At 35.4% G+C, this 20948-nt stretch overlaps 3 protein-coding genes and 1 non-coding gene across 5 annotated transcripts; 2 read left to right on the top strand and 2 right to left on the bottom strand.

Annotated features, from left to right (window-relative positions):
- Positions 1-398: 398 nt before the first annotated feature.
- Positions 399-3394, bottom strand: LOC110843652. The gene is made up of 8 exons (XM_022089655.2): positions 3141-3394; positions 2847-3079; positions 2466-2754; positions 2283-2390; positions 1903-2216; positions 1088-1812; positions 796-1024; positions 399-692 (listed from the first exon to the last, which is right to left on the bottom strand). The coding sequence occupies exons 2-8, from the start codon at positions 3063-3065 to the stop codon at positions 609-611; spliced, it is 1968 nt and encodes a 655-aa protein (XP_021945347.1). The 5' UTR covers positions 3066-3079; positions 3141-3394; the 3' UTR covers positions 399-608.
- Positions 3292-5392, bottom strand: LOC118434477. The gene is made up of 3 exons (XM_035848141.1): positions 4117-5392; positions 3937-4026; positions 3292-3861 (listed from the first exon to the last, which is right to left on the bottom strand). The coding sequence occupies exons 1-3, from the start codon at positions 5263-5265 to the stop codon at positions 3796-3798; spliced, it is 1305 nt and encodes a 434-aa protein (XP_035704034.1). The 5' UTR covers positions 5266-5392; the 3' UTR covers positions 3292-3795.
- A 2325-nt stretch (positions 5393-7717) lies between these two features.
- LOC110845036 lies at positions 7718-14179 on the top strand. Of its 2 annotated transcripts, XM_035848236.1 has the most exons (5): positions 7718-7871; positions 7963-11748; positions 11817-11930; positions 12006-12929; positions 13008-14179. In XM_035848236.1, the coding sequence occupies exon 2, from the start codon at positions 7972-7974 to the stop codon at positions 11098-11100; it is 3129 nt and encodes a 1042-aa protein (XP_035704129.1). In that variant the 5' UTR covers positions 7718-7871; positions 7963-7971; the 3' UTR covers positions 11101-11748; positions 11817-11930; positions 12006-12929; positions 13008-14179. The 2 variants fall into 2 exon arrangements, with proteins under 2 accessions (XP_035704129.1, XP_035704128.1); XM_035848235.1 differs by lacking the exon at positions 13008-14179 and having other exon boundaries at positions 12003-12255.
- LOC118434720 lies at positions 14055-14171 on the top strand. Its single transcript, XR_004834201.1, has one exon. It is a non-coding gene; the product is annotated as a U5 spliceosomal RNA (small nuclear RNA).
- Positions 14180-20948: the final 6769 nt, after the last annotated feature.

The following is a 20948-nucleotide window of genomic DNA, read 5'->3' as shown; positions in this document are numbered from 1 at the left end:
TTCAACTCCTGGTAAAGCAGATGAATGCAACCTTTCAAGATTTCTTCATCCCGATTGGGCTCGCATTGTTCTCAAACGCATTGATTTTTGTGCTGTACGTCTGCATCAAACTGCACGATGCAATTCCAATGCCCGGCTTCATATTTTTCCCATTGATTCTAACCGATGCACTATTGGTTATTGGGGTTGATTTCGCGTCGGCAGGGTTCGTACATTCAAAGTCGAACGTGGTTATTGCAAAGTGGAAAATGCTGTGTGGTTTTAAGAGAAGGACGCAACTTAAGACTAAAGCGCATTCATTTCAACCCCTGAAAATAAGGTTTGGGATGAATTTTATCGATGAAATGACCTCTCTTACGATTTTGGACTATTGTCTAAATCAGACCGTGTCATTACTGTTGATGAGTTAAACCCTTATATTTATCAAACTTTGTTAAATCACAATAAATATATTTAATTCAGTCTAGATTTAAGATGTCACAGGTTACAAAAATGTCCTTACTGGCTAATTTATATTAATTAATTAATTGACTAAGTAATTATTGAATTTAAAGTTAGTAAATATATGTATAAAAGTAATTAGGCATTAAGTTACTGCAAATAATTTATTATTTTACCAAAATCTTGTCATTAAGTTTTGAAACTTGCTTGTTCAATTTCACTAGAAGCACCGTCATGTTGTCCCGACTTCCCTGAAAGATATTAAATAATTTATTATTAAGTAAGATAACCCGTCTAAATATTTCGTGTATAGTGAACAATGACAATAAGTGCATTTGCAATTCTTAATCTCACCTTAGCTAAACACAAGTCTAAAATTTGATTACAAATGACTGCCAAGTCGACTCCCTCATTTATTTTCATCTGCACCATTTCCGCAAGGTCCTCATTTTTTAAAACATCGAAAACGCCGTCGCTACCTAGAATGGCGTAACCACCTGAGAAAATAGCAGATCTGCTGAAATGAGTGACGTCAGGTGTGGAGGATACCAAGTAGTTATCAGCGTTACTTCCAGATTTGAATCTGCAATCAATTCGTTGAAAACTAATGAATTAAGCATTTTTGAAATTATGGACAAGAACTCACCTAAAGTCTCCAAATGCTCTTGACACAGCTAAGTCTCCATTTACTCGTCGATTCATGACAAACCCATCATTATCATAAATCCTTTTCATCTCTGAAGCATTTATGGGTTTGTGATCTTCGGTTGCAAATATAACTTTACCCTCCGATGAGCATAGTAAGGCACGTGAGTCTCCGAGGTTTGAAAGGTACAGAGAATGCTTATCAATTAATACTGACACAGCGGTAGATCCGCAAGAATTGGCAAAGTTATTTTTCAAGTTTGATAGTTTTTCAAGTTTTTTATCCAGTTTCTTGTATCCTTTAATTAGTGCAGTTTTATAATCTTTATAATCGTGAGATTTTATTTGCTTAAGAATTTGTCGTGATAGCTTCTTGGCGATGATGAATGATACACGATGCCCTCCATGGCCATCAAAAACTGCAAAAAATGACGTTTCGTTCTTCATTCCTTTGAGATCTAGGCATGCAGTGTGAGTATCTTCCATTGAAGGTCGCCACCCTTGCATAGACGCCAAGGCGTAAGAGAGACCATTCGCTTCTGACCGATATTCGGCATTATGTTTAACCTTAATTGGTGAATTCATAACCATTTTCGGCTTGCACGGCAAATAATCTCGAATTTTGTTCAGTATTAGCGTGAACCCCAACTTGTCTTTAAATCTCAGTCCGTAGCTGACAGAAGTATTGGGTTCAGAATTTAGATCAGTCCAACTGATGAACGTTTCCTGTACATAAAGTTAAAAGTTAGTAAATATATGTACAACAAACCCAATTCTAATAGTATAGGTCCACCATTTAAATATTGTGCGTATCACCTTAGAAGTTTCAAACGCCGTATTTCGTCCGATTTTTGAGGAAAATATGACTCGATCTGAAATCACGCTGGTATCCTCCTCATTATATTCATAGCACGTAATAATGCCCTTGACAAATTCCACTCTCCCTATGCCCACCGGTGCCCACTGTTGTATATCATCAAGCCGATATATCATGACGCAATTCACTTCTTGCTCAGTCTTTTTTAAACTTAAGGGTGGGGAGAGCTTGGGTTTTAGAGCATCTGGATCGTTGAAACAGGGAAGGACTACATTTTTCGGATGCCTTGTTTTTTTCAAAGTCGTAGATTTATCTAGAAACAAAAACGAATACTTAATGCTGCAAAATTAGTGGTGATTATTAAGTGGTTACTACTGACCGATTGATTTCTTGGCATTATTAGTTTGCAAGGATTTACAATAGGTAACAATGTGTTTGTCAATTTCCTGGTTTGTCGTAACGACAGTTTTCGTTTTGATGACAGCTCCTGTATATAAAACAATTTCAGGAATTGTATTTGTTTAAAAAAACATAATGTAGATACATTAGAGTTGCAACACACCTTTTTCGTCTTTGGCAACCGTTGAGGCGACAAGATTCTGCTTAGGAACTTTCTCCGATCGTTGATCATCATGAAGAAGAGGACTTTTGCGCTTTGCCGTAGCCCACAAACAACTAGCCTTATTATTTATGTTATCCATCATCATGGTGACATCAGTACACAAATTTTTATTTGTTTCGACGGAAACTTTCTCTTGTGTTTTCTCTGATGGTGGTGCAACTTCTTGACGAGCTAGCGCCAACGTGTCTTTATCAGGGTTCGTATTTTCAAGAGTAAAATTCACTTCTACCTGGAAATTATTAATTAAACATGCAAATACTTATGTATAAATATATACGAAATGTCATTACAACATTACAAAATAGATACATATGTGCATACCTCCATATTTTCATATTTGTAACTTTTGGCATATCTCAATATTGCGATTATATCCCCCACTGCGACGATCCCCATCTCTCTTAATATCACCCTATCTAGATCCTCCAGCATTTTAAAAGTTATTCGATTTTCCCTAAATATCACGCTGTACCGGGTTGCAATTTCTGGCAGGATATCCGCCTTGACGAAAAAATCTCTCCACACTTTCTCCAATTCCATATCGTTATGTAAATCTATTTCATTTGAGAAAATTGTTAAATTATGCTTATATTATTTATGACTATCTTCTCTTACCACTTAAATTACTGCATCATCGTAAAACCAAGACTTGAATTATTTACAGAAATTTAACATAGTTTTTAAACTCACGAGTTTAAAATTTTAAAATATCACATAAGGACCTAAAGTTTGAGTGAATGTTGGTAACTGTGTTTATTTTCGTGTCATTGTTTAAGTTGTATAATACAATTGAACAAGCTAATTTAATTGTATTTAATTGTAATGTGCTTATAAATGCATTATTGACAAACATTGTCAATGACAATTTGTCATTGTCAAAGCTGAACGATTTAGTAAATTCCAGATTTGCAGATCCTTCTCATTTCGTCTCACATTGCACATTCAGATGTCTCATATATGCACAAGTGAAATGTCTCATGTTTCATGTGTCTCATGTTTATTGTTCTTCTGTAAAAATTTATTTTATAAATTATGATTAAAATCTATTACAATTTAATGTAGCTAATATAAGTATACACATCTACAAACTTACAATAAATTAGCTATAAATTATAAACAAAAAAAACGAAAAAAACATTTTTCATGTTTATCACACTGTCTCAATATGCGCTATGTCCGATTATGCATTATGTATCCCAATTATTGAATTAATTAATGACATGACATGCAATATTAGCAAAATAAAAACTGATTCATCTGATTTGCTGTATTACGCCATATCGATCGCTTGAAACTGAACAATTATCACCAAATATGTCACGATTGCTGCAATCATCTAAAAATAAGACAATTCCAAATTTTCATTTATACGCATGCATGTAAATTTTGCATTGTAAAAATAATAATTTACCGACAAGAGAAGACGTAAATTCAAATCCAGTACTGAGTTCCCGATTGTAATTGGATCGAGGGACATAAACCGCCTTGAATCATGGCTATTCTGTGTGGCCACAATAGATAATTTTTAACTTTATTGGCATGAGACGACGGTTAAATATATAAATAAATGTGCAAATACTTATCTGCATACCTCGTCCCCCCACAACTTTCCCAACTTTACAGCCGCAATATCTTTCCCAAAATTTGCATAGCTAGATCCTTTATTAAAATACATGCGTTTTGGCAGTTTACAAAATACTTTACTCTTTTCCTCCAACTCACTCGCACTATTTGCCAACCAGTAAAAGTAACAAGTAAAGCGTAACAATTGCGCAACGGTTATCCAACACAATAAATAGCTCTTAATCTTACTAAGGATAAGAATAAAATACATGCAGAATAATAGATATCCTAAACTGAATAAGACATATATATTAAGTATATTTGCAAAAATAGAGCTAAATTCTTGCACATTTTCTTCTAAAGAAAAGTACAAATTTATAATGTTTTCAAACTTGTGTACACTTCTGGCCTCATTGTGTTGCCACTTGTTCCGCAGCATGGCTAAAAGTAGGATCATAATTAATTTATAATTGGCCACGAAATATATTAGGGCATGCAATCCAAAATTTATCAAAATAACATTCAGGGTGAAAGACAAGTTTTGTAGAGCTGCTACAACGTTAAATTTAAATGCGGACTCTTCCCCTACTGATCCTAACGAGTAACTTGTAGTTATCGCAGAAAATATTATCGTAATCGTGACTTGTGCGATTAAATGAAGAATAAATTGTATCCTGACAGATTTCTGGTGTTTTTGCAATAATGGTGTGAAAATAGTACAATTTTCAAGAGATTTTACCACAGACACAAAGTCGTCAAAAAATGAGACAAAGTGGCTCCTCCAAGATAACATGTCAAGCCTGAGTCCAATTGGGGCAACAATGGAAGAAACGTACCAGATCATGTTGATTATATGGAACACCGTTTGGCCATCTTTTGACGAATTGGTTGACGGCATCTTAAATCGTGAATCATGTTCAATGAAAATTCCAAAAAATATCGGAGCTATGTTAGTCAGAATTAAGGCGAAAAGCCATAGCGTTGGGACTGATTTGAACCAAGCCTTGTACTGAATTTGAATAGGCGAGAAAACAACATTGTGATTGGACTTAATTGACAATGGAAAGAAACCACAAACTTGTAAAATCCTAAACGGCAATCGGGCTCCATGTAAAATGGAGAAGTTTTGCGAATTGGTTGGAGTAAGTTTTTGTTGTTTTTGTTGGATGATTTTCATATTCGTATAAGAATTTGAGATGTTTTATTCTTGGCGACTTTTCGGAATACATCTATTTCACTGAAGAGAAGATGAAATCAATTAAAAAATAATTAAGCAATAGAGACTAAGCTGTTTAATTAAGTAATATTTACATAAGAAATAAATGCAATGGTTTGTTTAGAAAAATGTTATTCTTAGGTGAGGCATAGTAACCATGACCTCTTGAAAAAATGCATGGTTACGGCGAAGCCTAAGTATGCAAACAGACCCCCCCTCCCAAAATTCCACTCAAGATTGTGGCAAAACGGCTAATCGTATCAAAATGGTGTAAAAGGCAATCGTGCAGACCTTGCTGGGTAGATGATGCCCGTCAGGTCTAGAGACTTGACAATCTTATTTTAACCCATTTTAAATCGATTTTAAACTTTCAAACGACTGGCAAATTCACTTTTCCCATGCAAAGGTTGTGACTCGTCCATGTTTTAATGTGCGGAAATCTATAACGCGTCATTTAAAACAAACCCGAGCGAAATCGGACAAGAAATGAAAAAGTTTTCTTGGTAGCATCTGCAGCCAGTTACGTTGCTTGTAATGTTTCTTCATTACTTATAACAAATACTCGTTTCTATTAGCAACCAGCACAATAGAAACATGTAAGCTCTGCACTTACATATGCAAATATCTAAACATATAAATATGTATGTACATATATGCACTTTTAGAAATCCAGTATTAAAATAGTACCAAGCGGTATTCAGAAATGACTACAAAAATGGTATTCATAACTAATGCTCTGACGTAATCATGTTTCGTTTTCTCCCATGTGAGAAAAATTTCACGGTGAAAATGCAAATTCTCTTTCACGTTTTCCATCATAACTTTGTTTAAACTGAGCATTACGAAAAATCCTGAAACACGTGTTTAATCATTTATCTAAGGATACATAATTATCGTGTTTTCGTCAAAATCGGAGCTAGACCGCTGGCGTCATCGTATTGCAAGCAATAGGAACCACTGAGATTTCAATTATACCAGATTTCTAAGTGTGTGTACATACAAAATACATGTATGTATGATGTTGATGCATTTCTTGCCCTTTAGTCCACGGGTGATAGGGGAATTTAATTTGGTGTTCCACGCATTCACACCCACTGGAGAATTAATTGCATATTATGTAACGCATCCAGGCTAATGAGATTTAATTTGGTATCTATTATTGATGACAACTTAAAGAGACTTAAAAACAAAAAAATAAACTAATTCTTTAAAAAAAACTTAGGTGAGGCTTGCTTAAAAGGGAGAAACAAGAGGTTCTCATCGTGTAGTAAAATAATATGCTACATCAATGTTCATCTCATGATTTATAATTTTAGGTGAATACAACAACAAATTATATGCGTTTCGGACCATTTGCCTCGCCGTGGGCCATTTTATGATTCAAATAATTAAAATAACTTGAAAATTTATTAGCGCTCAGTGCATTTGATACACATATGCAGTAATAATTCATATGAAACGATACAGGATTTAGTTAGATAATTTCGTTATCCATAATCTATTGGTGATGTAATGTACGAAGCTTGAGTTAGTTTGTAATATTATATTTCAGAACACTAAATGTTAAAAACTTCGACCTATCTTTGAAATATATTCATGTAGGCCATCAGTATAAGCAGAATCGAATAGTAACGAAGATTGCAACTTATGTATATTTAGGTACAACCATCAATATGGCGCACATACTATATATATACATATATGTATTTGTATGGAACAATTAATCAGGCCCACGGCGAGGCAAATGGTCCGAAACGCATATAATTTGTTGTTGTATTCACCTAAAATTATAAATCATGAGATGAACATTGATGTAGCATATTATTTTACTACACGATGATAACCTCTTGTTTCCTCCTTTTAAGCAAGCCTCACCTAAGTTTTTTTTAAAGAATTAGTTTATTTTACTAAAGTAGTCATGTAATTTGCATAATGATGCAATTAGACTAATTAAATGGAATACGTGATAGATGGGTGTATTAATGGTGGATCAATTAGCCGGATCAGATGGTTATTAGATATTTAGTAATAATAATTCCGATCGATGCTGCTGGGTTTTTTTTTTACTTACACTACACTTATTTAATAATTAAAATTGTATTTCAAAATCTTAACAAGCCATGTTTATTTTCTCCGATACGGAACGATACATATGTAATATTTGCAGCTTACCATGATTAATCTCATATCAAACAAAAGTTGGATTACCGATAGTTTTGAATAATATTTTCAGCATTTCGAGAGAAATCAGTTACGCAACTGAAAAAACTTTGTACCCTGCAATCCAACAAAACGGTTGGGTTGGGTATAAAGTATACATACACAAATGTATATATTAATGTTTTCTTATGGATTATGTGTATTGAGGTGTGATAAGCCTGATGGCTGTCAAAATTGTTAGATAAGCCGAATTTGCATATTTGCATCTATTACTTAATCCTTATGTGCAACCCATATAAGTGAAGTTGCGCATTATGCATCTTTGATCCGGATTTTGACAAAAAAAAACTGCAAAATTTTTTGTCCTTTACGTAGTAAAATATAATTCAGTCTTAATTCTTCCAAAGGTTTGTCAATGTGATTTATCATTTATTTCATATTAGGCATTCATAAATACATGTGTACATGGATTATATTTTACGGACTTACATAATGCAGATAGACATCATGGCAACCGCTAAAGAGGACGTAGTCCATCCAAAAAATCCATGGTCCACTCCCTTCGATCTCAACATCGTCGCCTCAAGTCCTGTAGGTTCCGGCGCATTCGGGTCAATTTGGATTGCTAAACATTTCGAAGATGAAACAACTTACGCCATAAAACGCGTCAATATTTCCAAGGCCCTCCGTGATTTTTCCGACTTGGATAAAATTAAGCGAGAAGTCGACTGCCACACCAAATTGAGGAGCAGTTTCGTCATCCAGTACTACACGTACTGGATAGAAGAGGACGAAACTAAGGAGGATTTCAAATTCGATCAATTGTCCGAAAGTGCAGTTTTGGATTTCGATGATTTCGATGACACTGACACCCAACTTTTGCCAGACATCGGACCTATTCTTTACATTCAAATGGAATATTGTAGTCACAAAACGCTGACCGATTTCTTGAAAGAAAACAACACCATAGATCTTCGTAGTTCTGAAATTAATAGACTATTTTCCCATTTGGCGAAAGGCTTGAGCGCAATTCACAAGGAAGATATTATTCATAGAGACCTAAAACCGGACAACATATTACGTGTAGTGTCCTCCGACGTGGGAGGAGGTGGAGAAGGAATGTCAATTTGGAAAATAGGAGATTTTGGACTGTCAATCATTCCAAGTTTCCAACCTCGTCAATTTTTTGAAACTCTGGAGAATTTTGGGGTAGAAGAACCATATAATTTTAATGAAGACGATGACGACGACGGACTGGATGACGATAATCCCACCTTTAGAGGGACATATTCCTATCGTAGTCCAGAAATGGTTGAAGAAAGTTGCAGCTATAATGAGAAAACAGATATTTTCTCACTTGGGCTAATTTTTATGGAAATATTATCCCCCCATTTGATAGATCCAAAAGTAAGAAAGCTATTATTTCATCAAGTTAGGCAGGGTGGTTCGGTGGTGGAGAATTTCATACACAATCTAAATCCTACTTTCTCCAAAGATAAGTTAGAGCTAATATCGCCTGTACTAGAAATTTTGCCAAAAATGTTGTCCATAGATGAACTTACCCGACCAACGTCATTAGAAATTTTCCAATGGGTTCTTTGCCCTGTGACATACTGTGTTCCTCATCCAGTATTAGATTTCATGGGTAGAGACGCCGAACTTGTCGAACTGCATGAGTATTTAACTCGCCACAGCAAAATTGTTATGGTCACCTCAGACAAATATGGCACAGGCAAAACGCAATTTGTCAAGAAATATGTGCAGAAATATATTATAGAAAAACATACCAAAATGAATGTTCTATTCTTAGACGCCAAAAACAGGGCGGGTTCCAATTTGAGGGGCCACATTTACAAGTTATCTACCGAGCTTGACATTTCGTCTAGAATGAAGGGCTTGGTGAACATTAAGAGAAATGCGGAACACATCTTGCACGAAATTTGCAAATCGCTTACTGATTCGGGAACGTTCTCCAAATTCCCATCCCTTCTTATTCTAGACGGTATTAATGCAGGGAGAAAGTGGGCACTTGACCAAATTGAGCGAGATCACTCGTTTCGTAATAGAAATCGTGTTATAATTGTTGGTGAAAGTGACTTTAATTTTGAGGTGGATGCTAACTCGTCCTTCATATGCATAAAATTATGTCCATTTTCACCCGGAGTTGCAGAAGCATGCGCAAAACAAGTCTATGAAGAAATGTGTCTCCCCGTACCACCCGAGTTAGCCTGGCATAATTTCTGCAACTTTTTAGAATTTCATCCACAAGCCTTAAAACAGGCCAAATTAATTCTGCACCATCTCCTTCCTCAAGACCAACATGCCGATTTTGTTAACAATATTGTATTCAAACTACAACTCATAAGCGCGTCACGAATACCGCTGGAGAACAGTGAAGTGTTTGCAAAGCGATTATCTTCCTTGTATGCTTACTCACTCCAGCAAATGTTGACCCATTCTGGATACCTCGGCAGCCTGAAGATTCTGCAAATATTGATCTGTCTTTACGGAAAGGGAACGCTCTTATCCACTTTGGACGCAATGTTTACCTCGATTTCTGATAATGATGATAAATCATTCAGTCAATCCTTACAGCTATTACAAGCACTTGACCTTATCACAGTTACCGGGGAAAGATACATCGAATTTGCGAATGATTTAATTCCTGATGTAATTATTGCCCCAAATTCTCCAATACCTGAATGGGACACTGAATCCGCCCTTCGGGGAATGGCTTGCATTCGAGCCATTGCAAAACAGACGAGATTAGGCATCATGGACAGCATGTACTTCTGGATGCATGCAGTCCCAAAAACTAAGCAAATTGTGACCGACTACGCAGATTTTGTGGACGACACTTTACATCGACTTAATGAGACGTCACTGAGCAACTACTTTGACCACTTTGCCCAATTAAACATTGAGCAATTTACTGACCTACTGGGAATTCATGACATAAGAACAATCCGGCTGGAATTTCAGTTGGCCATAGCAATGCGGAAAAATGAACAAGATTTAGAAGCCCTGTGGTTAAATCGGGATTTATTAAAGCGATGTAAGAAAATTAAAGTGCATCCGGCCAACGAACTTTACGTCACTATTAGAGACGAAATTGCCTCAGGATTGATTGAAAGGGAAAAATTGGACGGTGCATTAAGACTGCTCCGGTTAAATTTATCTCGTCAAGAGGAAAATATGAAAGATTTGGAATCTGAGCGTATTCTAATCGCAACAAAAAACAGTATTGCGAAGGTGTTAATAAAGCAGAAGAAATATGATGAATGTGTTCCGCTGTTAAAGCAAATTTTGCACTGGAGAAAGGTCAATTTAGGGCACAAACATCTCGTCACGATTAATACCATGGGAGATTTAGCAGATTGCTATTTTCATCAGGGCAAATTTGAACTAGCGAAAAATATGTTTGAGCATGTGCTAAAGGGCGTGATAGGATTTTTAGGAGAAGAAAACCATGCAAAAGTAGAATCCATAAATTACGAGTATATGATTGCGTCATGTTTGGATAAGTTGGGCGATAAGGAGGGTGCACAGGAATTGTTCAGGTGGGTTGATGCGGCCAAGAAAATTATGTCTAAAAGTAACAATACCGAATCAAGCTCAACTAAACTTCAAATATAAATACGTTTAATAATTTCGTGATTGCTAAAAATAGGCATCTTTTCTCTGAAAACAGCTAATGGTGATTTTAAAATACTAAATATGATTTATTAATATTATTAATTCAAGATAATTTACAATCTGTTGAAATTAAGTTGCTGAATAAATATTTCTTTATTTATTCCATATTATGGGATTGCAAAGCGTAATTTTGATGAGGCACATAAATAAGTGCATGGTGAAAGCATTTATGTACATAATGTACATCAACTGCTTTATGATTTACAGACACAAATAACATATTAACGAGTTTCTAAGTTGGAGTACTAGATACACGTTATACAGAAGCACGTGTACATATGTACATAAAAATGTAGAAACTTACTGTGAGGGGTAAGCCCTTCGAGGCCTTCAAGTCACCCATGTATAAGAATATGAACAATATGAACTGAGGATCATAAATACCATCATTCAAACGAAAGGACATGTGGCAGTCTATTTCTGTACATTAGAGTACTTTAATATGACGTACATAGATACTCATGTTCGACACAAATTTAAAATCAATTTCCTGTAAAACAATAACGTAGTTAAAAACTTTACATTAAAAAATCATAAGTAATGCAAACAATAAAATTGTAACAAAGGAATATTTTATAGCTGAAATTGGTAAGATACATACTTCAAGAGTGCAATTCAGTACCTTTAAATTTTATAAATTATATTTTTTTTGTTAGCCATCATGATGCAACCCAATGTCTTATCCGCCGTTATGATTGCTGTAATAATTGGAAGCCTTGCTTCTGGACACACCGGACATAGTGGAGCTGAAAAAGAACTCAGGATCATAAGTTGGACAAATTTAATATTTTTACATATATATTTGCTAAACCTTAATACATAATTTTCCATTGTTTACCCAGTAGACAGAGACGTAACTGATGATATCGTCCCCCACCGTTGCCCTCAAGGTCACACTTGGTCAAATTTTCAAGGCGCCTGTCTTCCTAACCAAGATCCTCCTCCGAGTGTCGGCTAATAATTGCACAACGCATATAAATCGTTGCAAAGTATGAAAATATTTATCTATATATTTTGATAGAGGATAAGACGATTTATTTGACTAAAAATGTAACAATGTCAACATTACATTAGAATAAACCATATATAAAAACATTTTCACAGAAGTTGTCGGAAAACCTGCACATGGTTTTAAAATATGTGTGTCACATTTGATTCCAGAGAATTAAGTTCAGCATTGACATGTATGTATTTATGCATAAATATTTTATGTCAAACCGACGAAGGCATGCAGGTCACTTCCTTTCATTCTCCGTTACGTATTTTAAGCACGATCTGACCGAGATAAGAATCGTGATCACTTTTAAGTACTGCACAAATCTAGCAACCGGATAAATATTGAGTAAATTAATTTGAGGTCAAGTAGGTATGTAATCCGTGAGCTCATTTTAACCAATTCCACAGTCGTGAGCCTAGAGCATTTTCCACCGTTTCAAGCTTTGTCGTTCAAAATTACAAGGACAGATGAGACTTAAATTTCAAAGCACTATCTTTTATCAACCATCTTTTTAATAAAATAGTCCTCCTATGTAGATATGACCATGATGCTAAAATATAAAACGGATCAACAGTTTGCACTGTTTAGCACTCTTTATGCAAATACATAGTTATTAAAAACATACATCTAGTGTTAGCCTGTTTTCTTTTCTTTTGCATCTACCGAAATGACCGAATTTAATCTCTGGACCCCATTACTTATTACGCACACTTGTACATTTTGCTTACTTTTAATCTCAATACACGAGACGCAATTTTGCTCAGCGGATCCGGTAAATAAGTGATTATCAATCATTCAAAACTGGTATACATTTCAAACGCATTCACTAAAATATGTATTTCTACTTTAGCTAATCATCCTCCTCCAAGACCAGACTGCAGCAGCAGCTGCGGGAGGTGTGGCAGCTGTGCAAGGCCCTTGTCCAACAAACGCCTGTTGTACATCTCAGTGCAACATGGCCGGTGACATGTGTATAAACCGGAGATGTTCCGCTATGCTTCCTGTCTCCCCGGGAGCAATGGCTGCCACAATGTGTAACAATGCAGTTATCCCGATCACCCCGGCGTGTACAAGATTGGGGTGCACCGCCGCGTCCTGTGGAGCAGCGTGTAATCTGCTGCCAATGCCCATGACGTGTCAACCAGTGTTGTAACCAGTTGGTAATACTTATTGGCGACAGTAAAAAAATATTTATATTCATTAATCCTTAAACATAGTGCGTTGATATCACAGTTCTAGATTTAATTTTCTCAATTGGTCATCCCTTTTATGTATGTATATTACTTTTTATTCGTAAATCTGTAGTGGTATAAAAAACTGAATGTTAGAGTGCACATTTCATTTCCGTGCATGTTCAGTTTAGTTTCACAATGCTTTCCGAACATTTATTTCTGCTCTGTATTCTTGTTCGTATGATATCGTATGAGTGGATATAATTTCCAAACTCATTACGACAACAATAAGGTTTGTAAATCATATACAGATACTTTAGTTATGGACTAAATATATAAATACATGTGAATATAATTGAATATTTATTGTTATTAAAAAGATTTAATTACTTAAAATATAATCGTAAAATATTTAATATGAAAAGCACTATTTTCCATTTCTAATCAACTGTGGAATGGTTTGGTTTATTGTGCAATTAAGTAAAGAAAGTGAAGTGAGCTGTAAATTTAAAGCCGTTTTTGATTTTTTTGCAAAATCCCAAATAAGCGTTTTATAATTTGAAACTTGAATTGCACCATTAACATCAGATAATTTCAGTTTACCGTGAGTATTTTAAATCGTGAAATTATTATAAATGCACATCCAGCAAAATTGGTGTAAAAGTGTTTAATGTCAGTGGTGGATTTATTCCAGGTATGGATAGCGAGCCACTTGGCTTGTTTTGTATCTCGGGTCTCCCTTCAAGTCGTATAAATCTTTCGCCTTTTACTAAAGATTTCCGTGGAGGGGGACATTTTATGAGAATTTCTCAATTTTTTGACAGCCTGCCTTTGGGTGGGTGACATAACTAAATCAAAGATAAGAATTTCGACAAAATTGGAAAAGTTGGCTTTTCTGTGCAATTTTGCATATCATTGACCACTAACGATTAACAACAATTTTCTTCATTTTTGCATAATTTGACTTTGTTCATTTCATTTTAAAACGAAATATCTATGTACCATTGTCATGTTTAAAGAATTTACTATTCCATGTGTATAAGGATATATACATAAGTATCAGCATAATATGGCTGAAAATCATGAAAGCAAATATATATGTACAAAATTTTATTATTTGCATTAATTCCAGTGCAAAGATATTTAATTTCAGACAGATAAAAGATACTGGTATTGCACATCGAAATTTAATTTGTTTGCTATTTTATGCATTTGTCAGCAAAATCGATTCACCTTTAACCTAATTATTTGTATTTCCTGAGTGATGTGGGCAATCGAAGTGAAGTACGATTATATTTATGTACATAAATACTTAGGTTTTCGACGGTTTAGTGGTTATATGTTTAAGGCATGCAGCGGTTCATGTTCACTCTGCTTGGTAACAAAATTTTTAAATTGTAAAGTCACTCTGACGTCCTATTTGCAACAACCTCCAATCGAACAAAAATTTCTGTAAATGAGAAGTTGTCACCAATGTGATAATAAATACATTTGAGTTATGTGGAAATTATTATTACCGTTCGGAAGCACATCCTCATCTCATATTGAGTGACTACGCAAGGTGACAAGTTTATTACCAACTTATATGTTTTGAATATCGATACACACGAAAGCCGCCTGGTCTGGGGAATGACACAAATTCAGAAAGGACCAGAAGACTTAAAACTTGTAACATTAAATTTAGTTTACTATGTAAGTTTATATCCAATATGTATTAACACAATAAATGAATAATTTACATAACCACCAACTAATCATGATAGGCAACGGGATGGATTACGGGAAAAGTTGATCCAGTAACTGGTTATCTCACCGGGGACGGCATAGCAGAGTTTGTGGTCCAAGATATGCAGAAAATCATTGATTTTAGGTAATGCAAAAAAATTGAACAAATTAAATAATTTCAAGCAATTAAAGTTATATATTTTGCAACCTACATATTTAAATATGTATACATTGCAATACACTAATTTATCTTTCAGAGTTAACTTAACAAACCTTGGGTACAAAAATCCTGCTAGCAGTGATTATTTCGAAAGTGGAATTGGAAAATTACTTCAAAACGGAGAGGCCGATTTGGCAATTGAATATTTATACTTGACCAGCCCTCGTGTGAAAATAGCGTCTCCATTACATCCAATCATTATGGATGGGTACATAATTGACTTAAAATATTAATTATCCACATTGTGTGTTTAATGTGAACTATGCAAATTATGTAATGCAATTAACGTCTCTTATTACAAATTGCACAATTTAGACTTTTCGCTCTCTTTATCCAACCCGAGTCAAGCATCGTTCGAAATATTTACCTGGATCCACTCCCACCATCGATATGGGTTTTTTGGCTTGTTGCTTTATTCACAATTTCCAGTGGGCGCATCTTAATACGTTCACAAAAGAATGGATCGTTTGAAAAATTGAGGAATGTCATTCCCAAAATTTTCGCAGACTCGTTATTTGTAACGGTTACCACAGCGTCTCTTAAGGGTTTGTCATAATGTTTACTAGAAATGTATAAATTCTACTAGTTTTTAGCCCGAACCAGGGCTTATGTAATCGTCATGTCCGTCCGTCTGTCCGTCTGTCCGTCTGTCCGTCTGTCTTTCGATAACTCTCGAACGAGTAGACCGATTTGGACCAAATTTGGTACAGACATGTATCTGGGCAATGCAACGACCGAGTTCGAAGATGGGTTCGATCAGAAAAGTTTTGGACCGGTGGGGGTCACCTAGGTGGGTGGGTTATTATGCACCAAAATTTCAAAATTGTCGGAGAAAGCTGAAATTTGGTACAAAGGTTGCTAATGGCTCCTACTGGATAATAATGTCATCAAGTTGGATAAATTTTCATCTTGAGGGACCCTATGGGGTGACCCATACTGATTTTTCAAAATCGTCATATCGAGGTGAAATTTGGTGGAGAGGTTGCTTATGGGTCATAATGGAAGAATATGACATGAAATTGGTAAAATTTGTATCTAGAGCGACCCTATGGGGTGACCCATATCGATTTTTAGAAATTAACATAAAAAGCTGAAATTTGGACCAGAGATCCTTACTGCTTTCTCATGAAATAATATGAAGTTAAATATGAACAAAAATTAACCATAGGGGCTGTAGACCACTGGGAAGTAGTCAAGGGCAATGGATAGTAAATATTTTTAGAATTTGGAGCCTAGTAGTACGAAAGATTGATGCAAGTTAATGCAAAAATTAGTGTAAAATAGTAGCACATAATTTTATAGAAAACTACTGAGAAACATGGGTTTACTAATCCTGGTTCGGGCTAAGCAAAGCTGAACTGATAGGTTTTAATCATCGATTTCTGCCAAATGTTTAGATCATGCAGAGGAAAATATTCTGGAGATAGTTTCACTGTGCCTGCTTTGCATTTCATCGAACATTTTATCAATGTCCGTTTACTTCATTTTCTCTGCCCGACTACTTGCAGTTATACTGCAACCAACGTATCCAATTCAGAAATGGGAAGATTTAATAGACAATGGATTTACATTTTACTACCCGCCATCTTTCAGTAAATTTGTCACCCACCATGACAGATTTGTAAGTTTATTACGATTTAATAAATTTTTTGGATTGATAGTTATTCGCCATACATTACCTTTCTGCAGTCGGAAATGAACACGATCAAATTTGAATCGGAAAATGGTTGGGTTGATTCATTAAATGCAATATTTACGGATAAGCATGCTCGCCTAGACGTCGGGTTTAGTGCGGCTGGGGGTACACAATGGCAGATTCGTATTCGCGAATTGTCCTCAAAAACACAAAACAATTTTTGCTATTTAATCTCATCGATGGAAATTCAGAAATCAAATTTTGGGTTTTCAAATGCTTTTTATGTAGCGAAACAATCCCCTTTGAAAAACGTTCTTAATAGAAGGTTAGTAAATGATTATGAATAATCAATTGTGGCATTTAATATCCTGAATTGTTAATTATAGCATTTTGCGAATTAAAGAAAGTGGATTATTGAGAAGATATTTGAATCACCCAACCTTAGAACGAGTGAGATGTGCTTCATCCGTGAAATCTAGTTACGATGAAGACCTCGGAATTAATGATGTCTCATTTGCCTTCATAATGCTGATACTGCTTGCTACTTTCTCACATTTGATTTTTGGATTGGAAGTCGTTTGTTATAGATTGACAAATAAAGTTATCCGCGGACTTTTACGTTAGTTATTCTGTTGAGCCTTGCAAAATAAAAATCCTGAAATATTTTAGCTAACGTTTATGGGAATCCTTTTACATACTCTCCACTGCATTGACGAAAAATATAGTTATTAAAGAAAATGAGTGACAGCTTGACAAGCATTGGATTTATAACTTGCATCATACATCCTATTAAGACTATTAGTATTTATTAATTTTCTAGTTGCAAATCTAGACGTAGTTCTCCAGCAAGAGTCACTTCTGGTCTTGCCAATATTGCTAAGCTATCCAAATTTCCAGTTTCTAGCTCAAGATAATTCCTTATTTATTTCTTGTGCTTGATCATAATGGCACGTACATTTGTTTGCATGCAAATACATATACATACATATGCACATCATATGTAGGTATTTCTCTACATTGGTGAATATCTGGATTGTGTCAATGACAATGCGATTGTGCTTGTAAAATTCCAAAGACTTTCTTATTCTCCAACAACACTCGATCGCTAATTCAGAAATACACTAAAAATAGGTTAGCATTTCTTTGTGGTGATATTATTGATGCCATCACCATCATCATCCAGCTCACGTTTCACTTATTTCTCTTGCAAAAATAGATTTGATACATATTCTCACTGAATAGGTTTGGCAAACTGAATTTGATCCTGGAGTATTCATCTTAAGCCAAAGTGAAATTTGCAGTTTTGCCTTATTTGCTGCACCAATTCGATTTCATATCTTTGTCTTCGAAAATTCAGATCGTCATGCATTCAATTTTTTGCCTTCGTATGCAAAAAATTGAATACTGATTCAATGAATTTTCCAGGAAAACAAGCAAGTAATTTTGTGATAAGGTGAACTGAGAATCGGAAGTGGGTATGAAATTTATTTTTATGGGACACACATGCGCATGCAATTGACACGAGAAACCCATCATCTAGAAATACTCTTCTCTGCATGAAACGAATAAGTAATATTTTTTAATCACATCAGAAAAGGAAAATCATGACTGTCGCTACCTCAATTTAATAAAAAGAGGGGCCAGATGTTTCAAACATGTTGCAAGAAAAATCAGCCAATCTACCAAATCGCAAGATCGAGGGTCGGAAAGTGTGCAGAATAAAATCATAAAATATGTCATCACCAGTGTATCTGTTTCAAAATCGCAAATCGTATGTACTTATTTTGTACGCATATTGTGTAAGTCGGGGGATGATAGTGAAGATATGCACTCACGGAAATCGAGCATTCGGCAGGTCTAAAATTAACCTCACGTTCTAATGTACATATGTACGTACATATATATACATGTCTTTAGATATGCATACTTATTCGAGCCATTTATAATTATAGGATGCTGACTCTCCTAAAAATGTGTAGCATGTTTACATACGATTTATGATGTGAATAAATGAACCCCGATAAAGTCCAACTTTTTGCTCTGAGTTATGAGTGCAAGCTTAATTGGAATCTTTTCTAGACGGCTTATGAGTGCGGTGATGAAATATGGGCTCCCAAAATGAATCAATTAAAAATTTTCTTGTCGCCACAAATTCAAATAAGTAAGAATTACCATTCGTCAAAAATTTGAAAATATGTTTATCCAGTCTCATTACCAAATTCAAGGCAGCATTATGTTAATTCAGACTTACAAATCTAGATTCATATGCAAAGAAGATTTATGCGTTACCGGGTACGAAGACGACGCGAGCGAAATTTAGATGATGACGTCCTCGACGATCCTCTTTTTATGGACGAGAATAATTAATACACTTGCAATTTTGCTTGAAAAAAAACATGAGCGTTAAACGTTGTGGTAGTTTATAGGAAGCTAAGAAAACACTCGCGAATACCAGTAGTGAGAAAAGGTAGAAAATTTTAGCAAAAACTGAGGTGACAGTGTTCTACTCACTTATGCAGATCAGGGTGTTCTCTCTCAGGAGTAGAAGGTCACTACTTGTCGGGCCCCGATTTCGATCTCCTTTGCATATGTTGTAGTACTACGTGAGTGCAGAAAAAGTGAAGGAGGGTTAGACTCCATGAGCCCATTTACGCCCGCCACACCCCCTCAAAGGCGCCCAAACCCCCAGAGTTGCCGCACACATTTTTGTGATCCCAGATAGTTGCTCTATCATATCCAATAGCAAACTCAACTTTTTTGAAATTTCGAATTTTTTCAATACATACCCTTGGTCAGAAAATCTTCGAAAATATTGAAAATTTCAAAAAAGTTGAGTTTGCTATTGGATATGATAGAGCAACTATCTGGGATCACAAAAATGTAAATTTTTTGAAAATCTGACCAAAACTCGATTTTTGGCGATGATTTTAGTGCGACAACTCTGGGGGTTTGGGCGCCTTTGAGGGGGTGTGGCGGGCGTAAATGGGCTCATGGAGTCTAACCCTCCTTCACTTTTTCTGCACTCACGTAGTACTACAACATATGCAAAGGAGATCGAAATCGGGGCCCGACAAGTAGTGACCTTCTTTCCCATCGACTGGGAATATTTAGTAATGCAGACTAGTGAAGTATGTAGGAGAAAGCGATCATCGTAAAAATAATTCTAAAAAGTAGAGCAGAAATATTTTAATAGATAATTGTACATTATGTCGTCATAATTTTACACAATTTTCAAAATTCCTAAGCAATTTTGAAATTTGGTTTATGTACCAATCAACTGATGAAAACCAGTTTATTTTAGTCGTATGTCAAATCTGGAATAATATTCGTTTGCGGATTCATTGCTGTATTATTTGTATCCTAAGTTTGTATATCTACATGCGTAAATATATATTCATACTTATTTATCGTCCTTCAGTCAGTGTCACAATCTCATTCCCACGATCTTCACTCAACGAATTTCATAAGAGAAAGACACGGTGGTAGAAAAATTTCCAGACCAAGAGAGTTTGGTTCGTGGTGTGGTTTGTAGACAGAACAGGGGAATTTAATTCCTGTCTTTCACGAATTTCATCATATGATGTACTCGCGGACTATAGGTGGGGATGACTCAGAAGAAAAAGATTGCTTTCACTGTCACCAGTTGTGTCACCGTCAGACCAGAGTGAAGAATAGAGGTAATAAAACCAAAAAAAATCTTTGCTCTATATCCTGAATGTCGCATTTAGCAGGATGTGGCAATAAAAAAGTTGACAAAAACAAACGCTGAGGTATGGCCATCAGCTCACAGGTATACATTACGGATGTATGTATACATATACATGTCACCTGTTTTGTAAGGTTTTGCAACAGCATTTAATAATTAAATATGAGATATCGTTTACTGTAACTAAAGAATACACAAAATGCCAGACGAAGCATGACATGGAGATGGAAAAAGTTGATTGAATTTTATTGTTATCAAGAGTTCGAAGTGAAAGAACATGAGTGAAAGCACATAGGGAAAAATTAGATGTTATCCAGTAAAACTTTCTCACC

This window comes from Folsomia candida, unplaced genomic scaffold, assembly GCF_002217175.1.
Source record: "Folsomia candida strain VU population unplaced genomic scaffold, ASM221717v1 Fcan01_Sc002, whole genome shotgun sequence".
Classification (NCBI taxonomy): domain Eukaryota; kingdom Metazoa; phylum Arthropoda; class Collembola; order Entomobryomorpha; family Isotomidae; genus Folsomia; species Folsomia candida.
The sequence above is the reverse complement of the archived record's forward strand: the minus strand, read 5'-3'. Positions and strand labels throughout refer to the sequence as shown.

What these genes read in the sequence shown, in the direction of transcription:
- LOC110843652 (XM_022089655.2), bottom strand. Translation starts at nt 3,065, where the DNA reads ATGGAATTGGAGAAAGTGTGGAGAGATTTTTTCGTCAAGGCGGATATC. An exon ending in ACAAATATGAAAATATGGAG is followed by an intron (nt 2,755 to 2,846) that starts GTATGCACATAT and finishes AATAATTTCCAG; the next exon opens with GTAGAAGTGAATTTTACTCT. An exon ending in CGGCGTTTGAAACTTCTAAG is followed by an intron (nt 1,813 to 1,902) that starts GTGATACGCACA and finishes CTTTATGTACAG; the next exon opens with GAAACGTTCATCAGTTGGAC.
- LOC118434477 (XM_035848141.1), bottom strand. Translation starts at nt 5,265, where the DNA reads ATGAAAATCATCCAACAAAAACAACAAAAACTTACTCCAACCAATTCG. An exon ending in GAAAGTTGTGGGGGGACGAG is followed by an intron (nt 4,027 to 4,116) that starts GTATGCAGATAA and finishes GTGGCCACACAG; the next exon opens with AATAGCCATGATTCAAGGCG. An exon ending in ATTTACGTCTTCTCTTGTCG is followed by an intron (nt 3,862 to 3,936) that starts GTAAATTATTAT and finishes TCTTATTTTTAG; the next exon opens with ATGATTGCAGCAATCGTGAC.
- LOC110845036 (XM_035848236.1), top strand. Translation starts at nt 7,972, where the DNA reads ATGGCAACCGCTAAAGAGGACGTAGTCCATCCAAAAAATCCATGGTCC.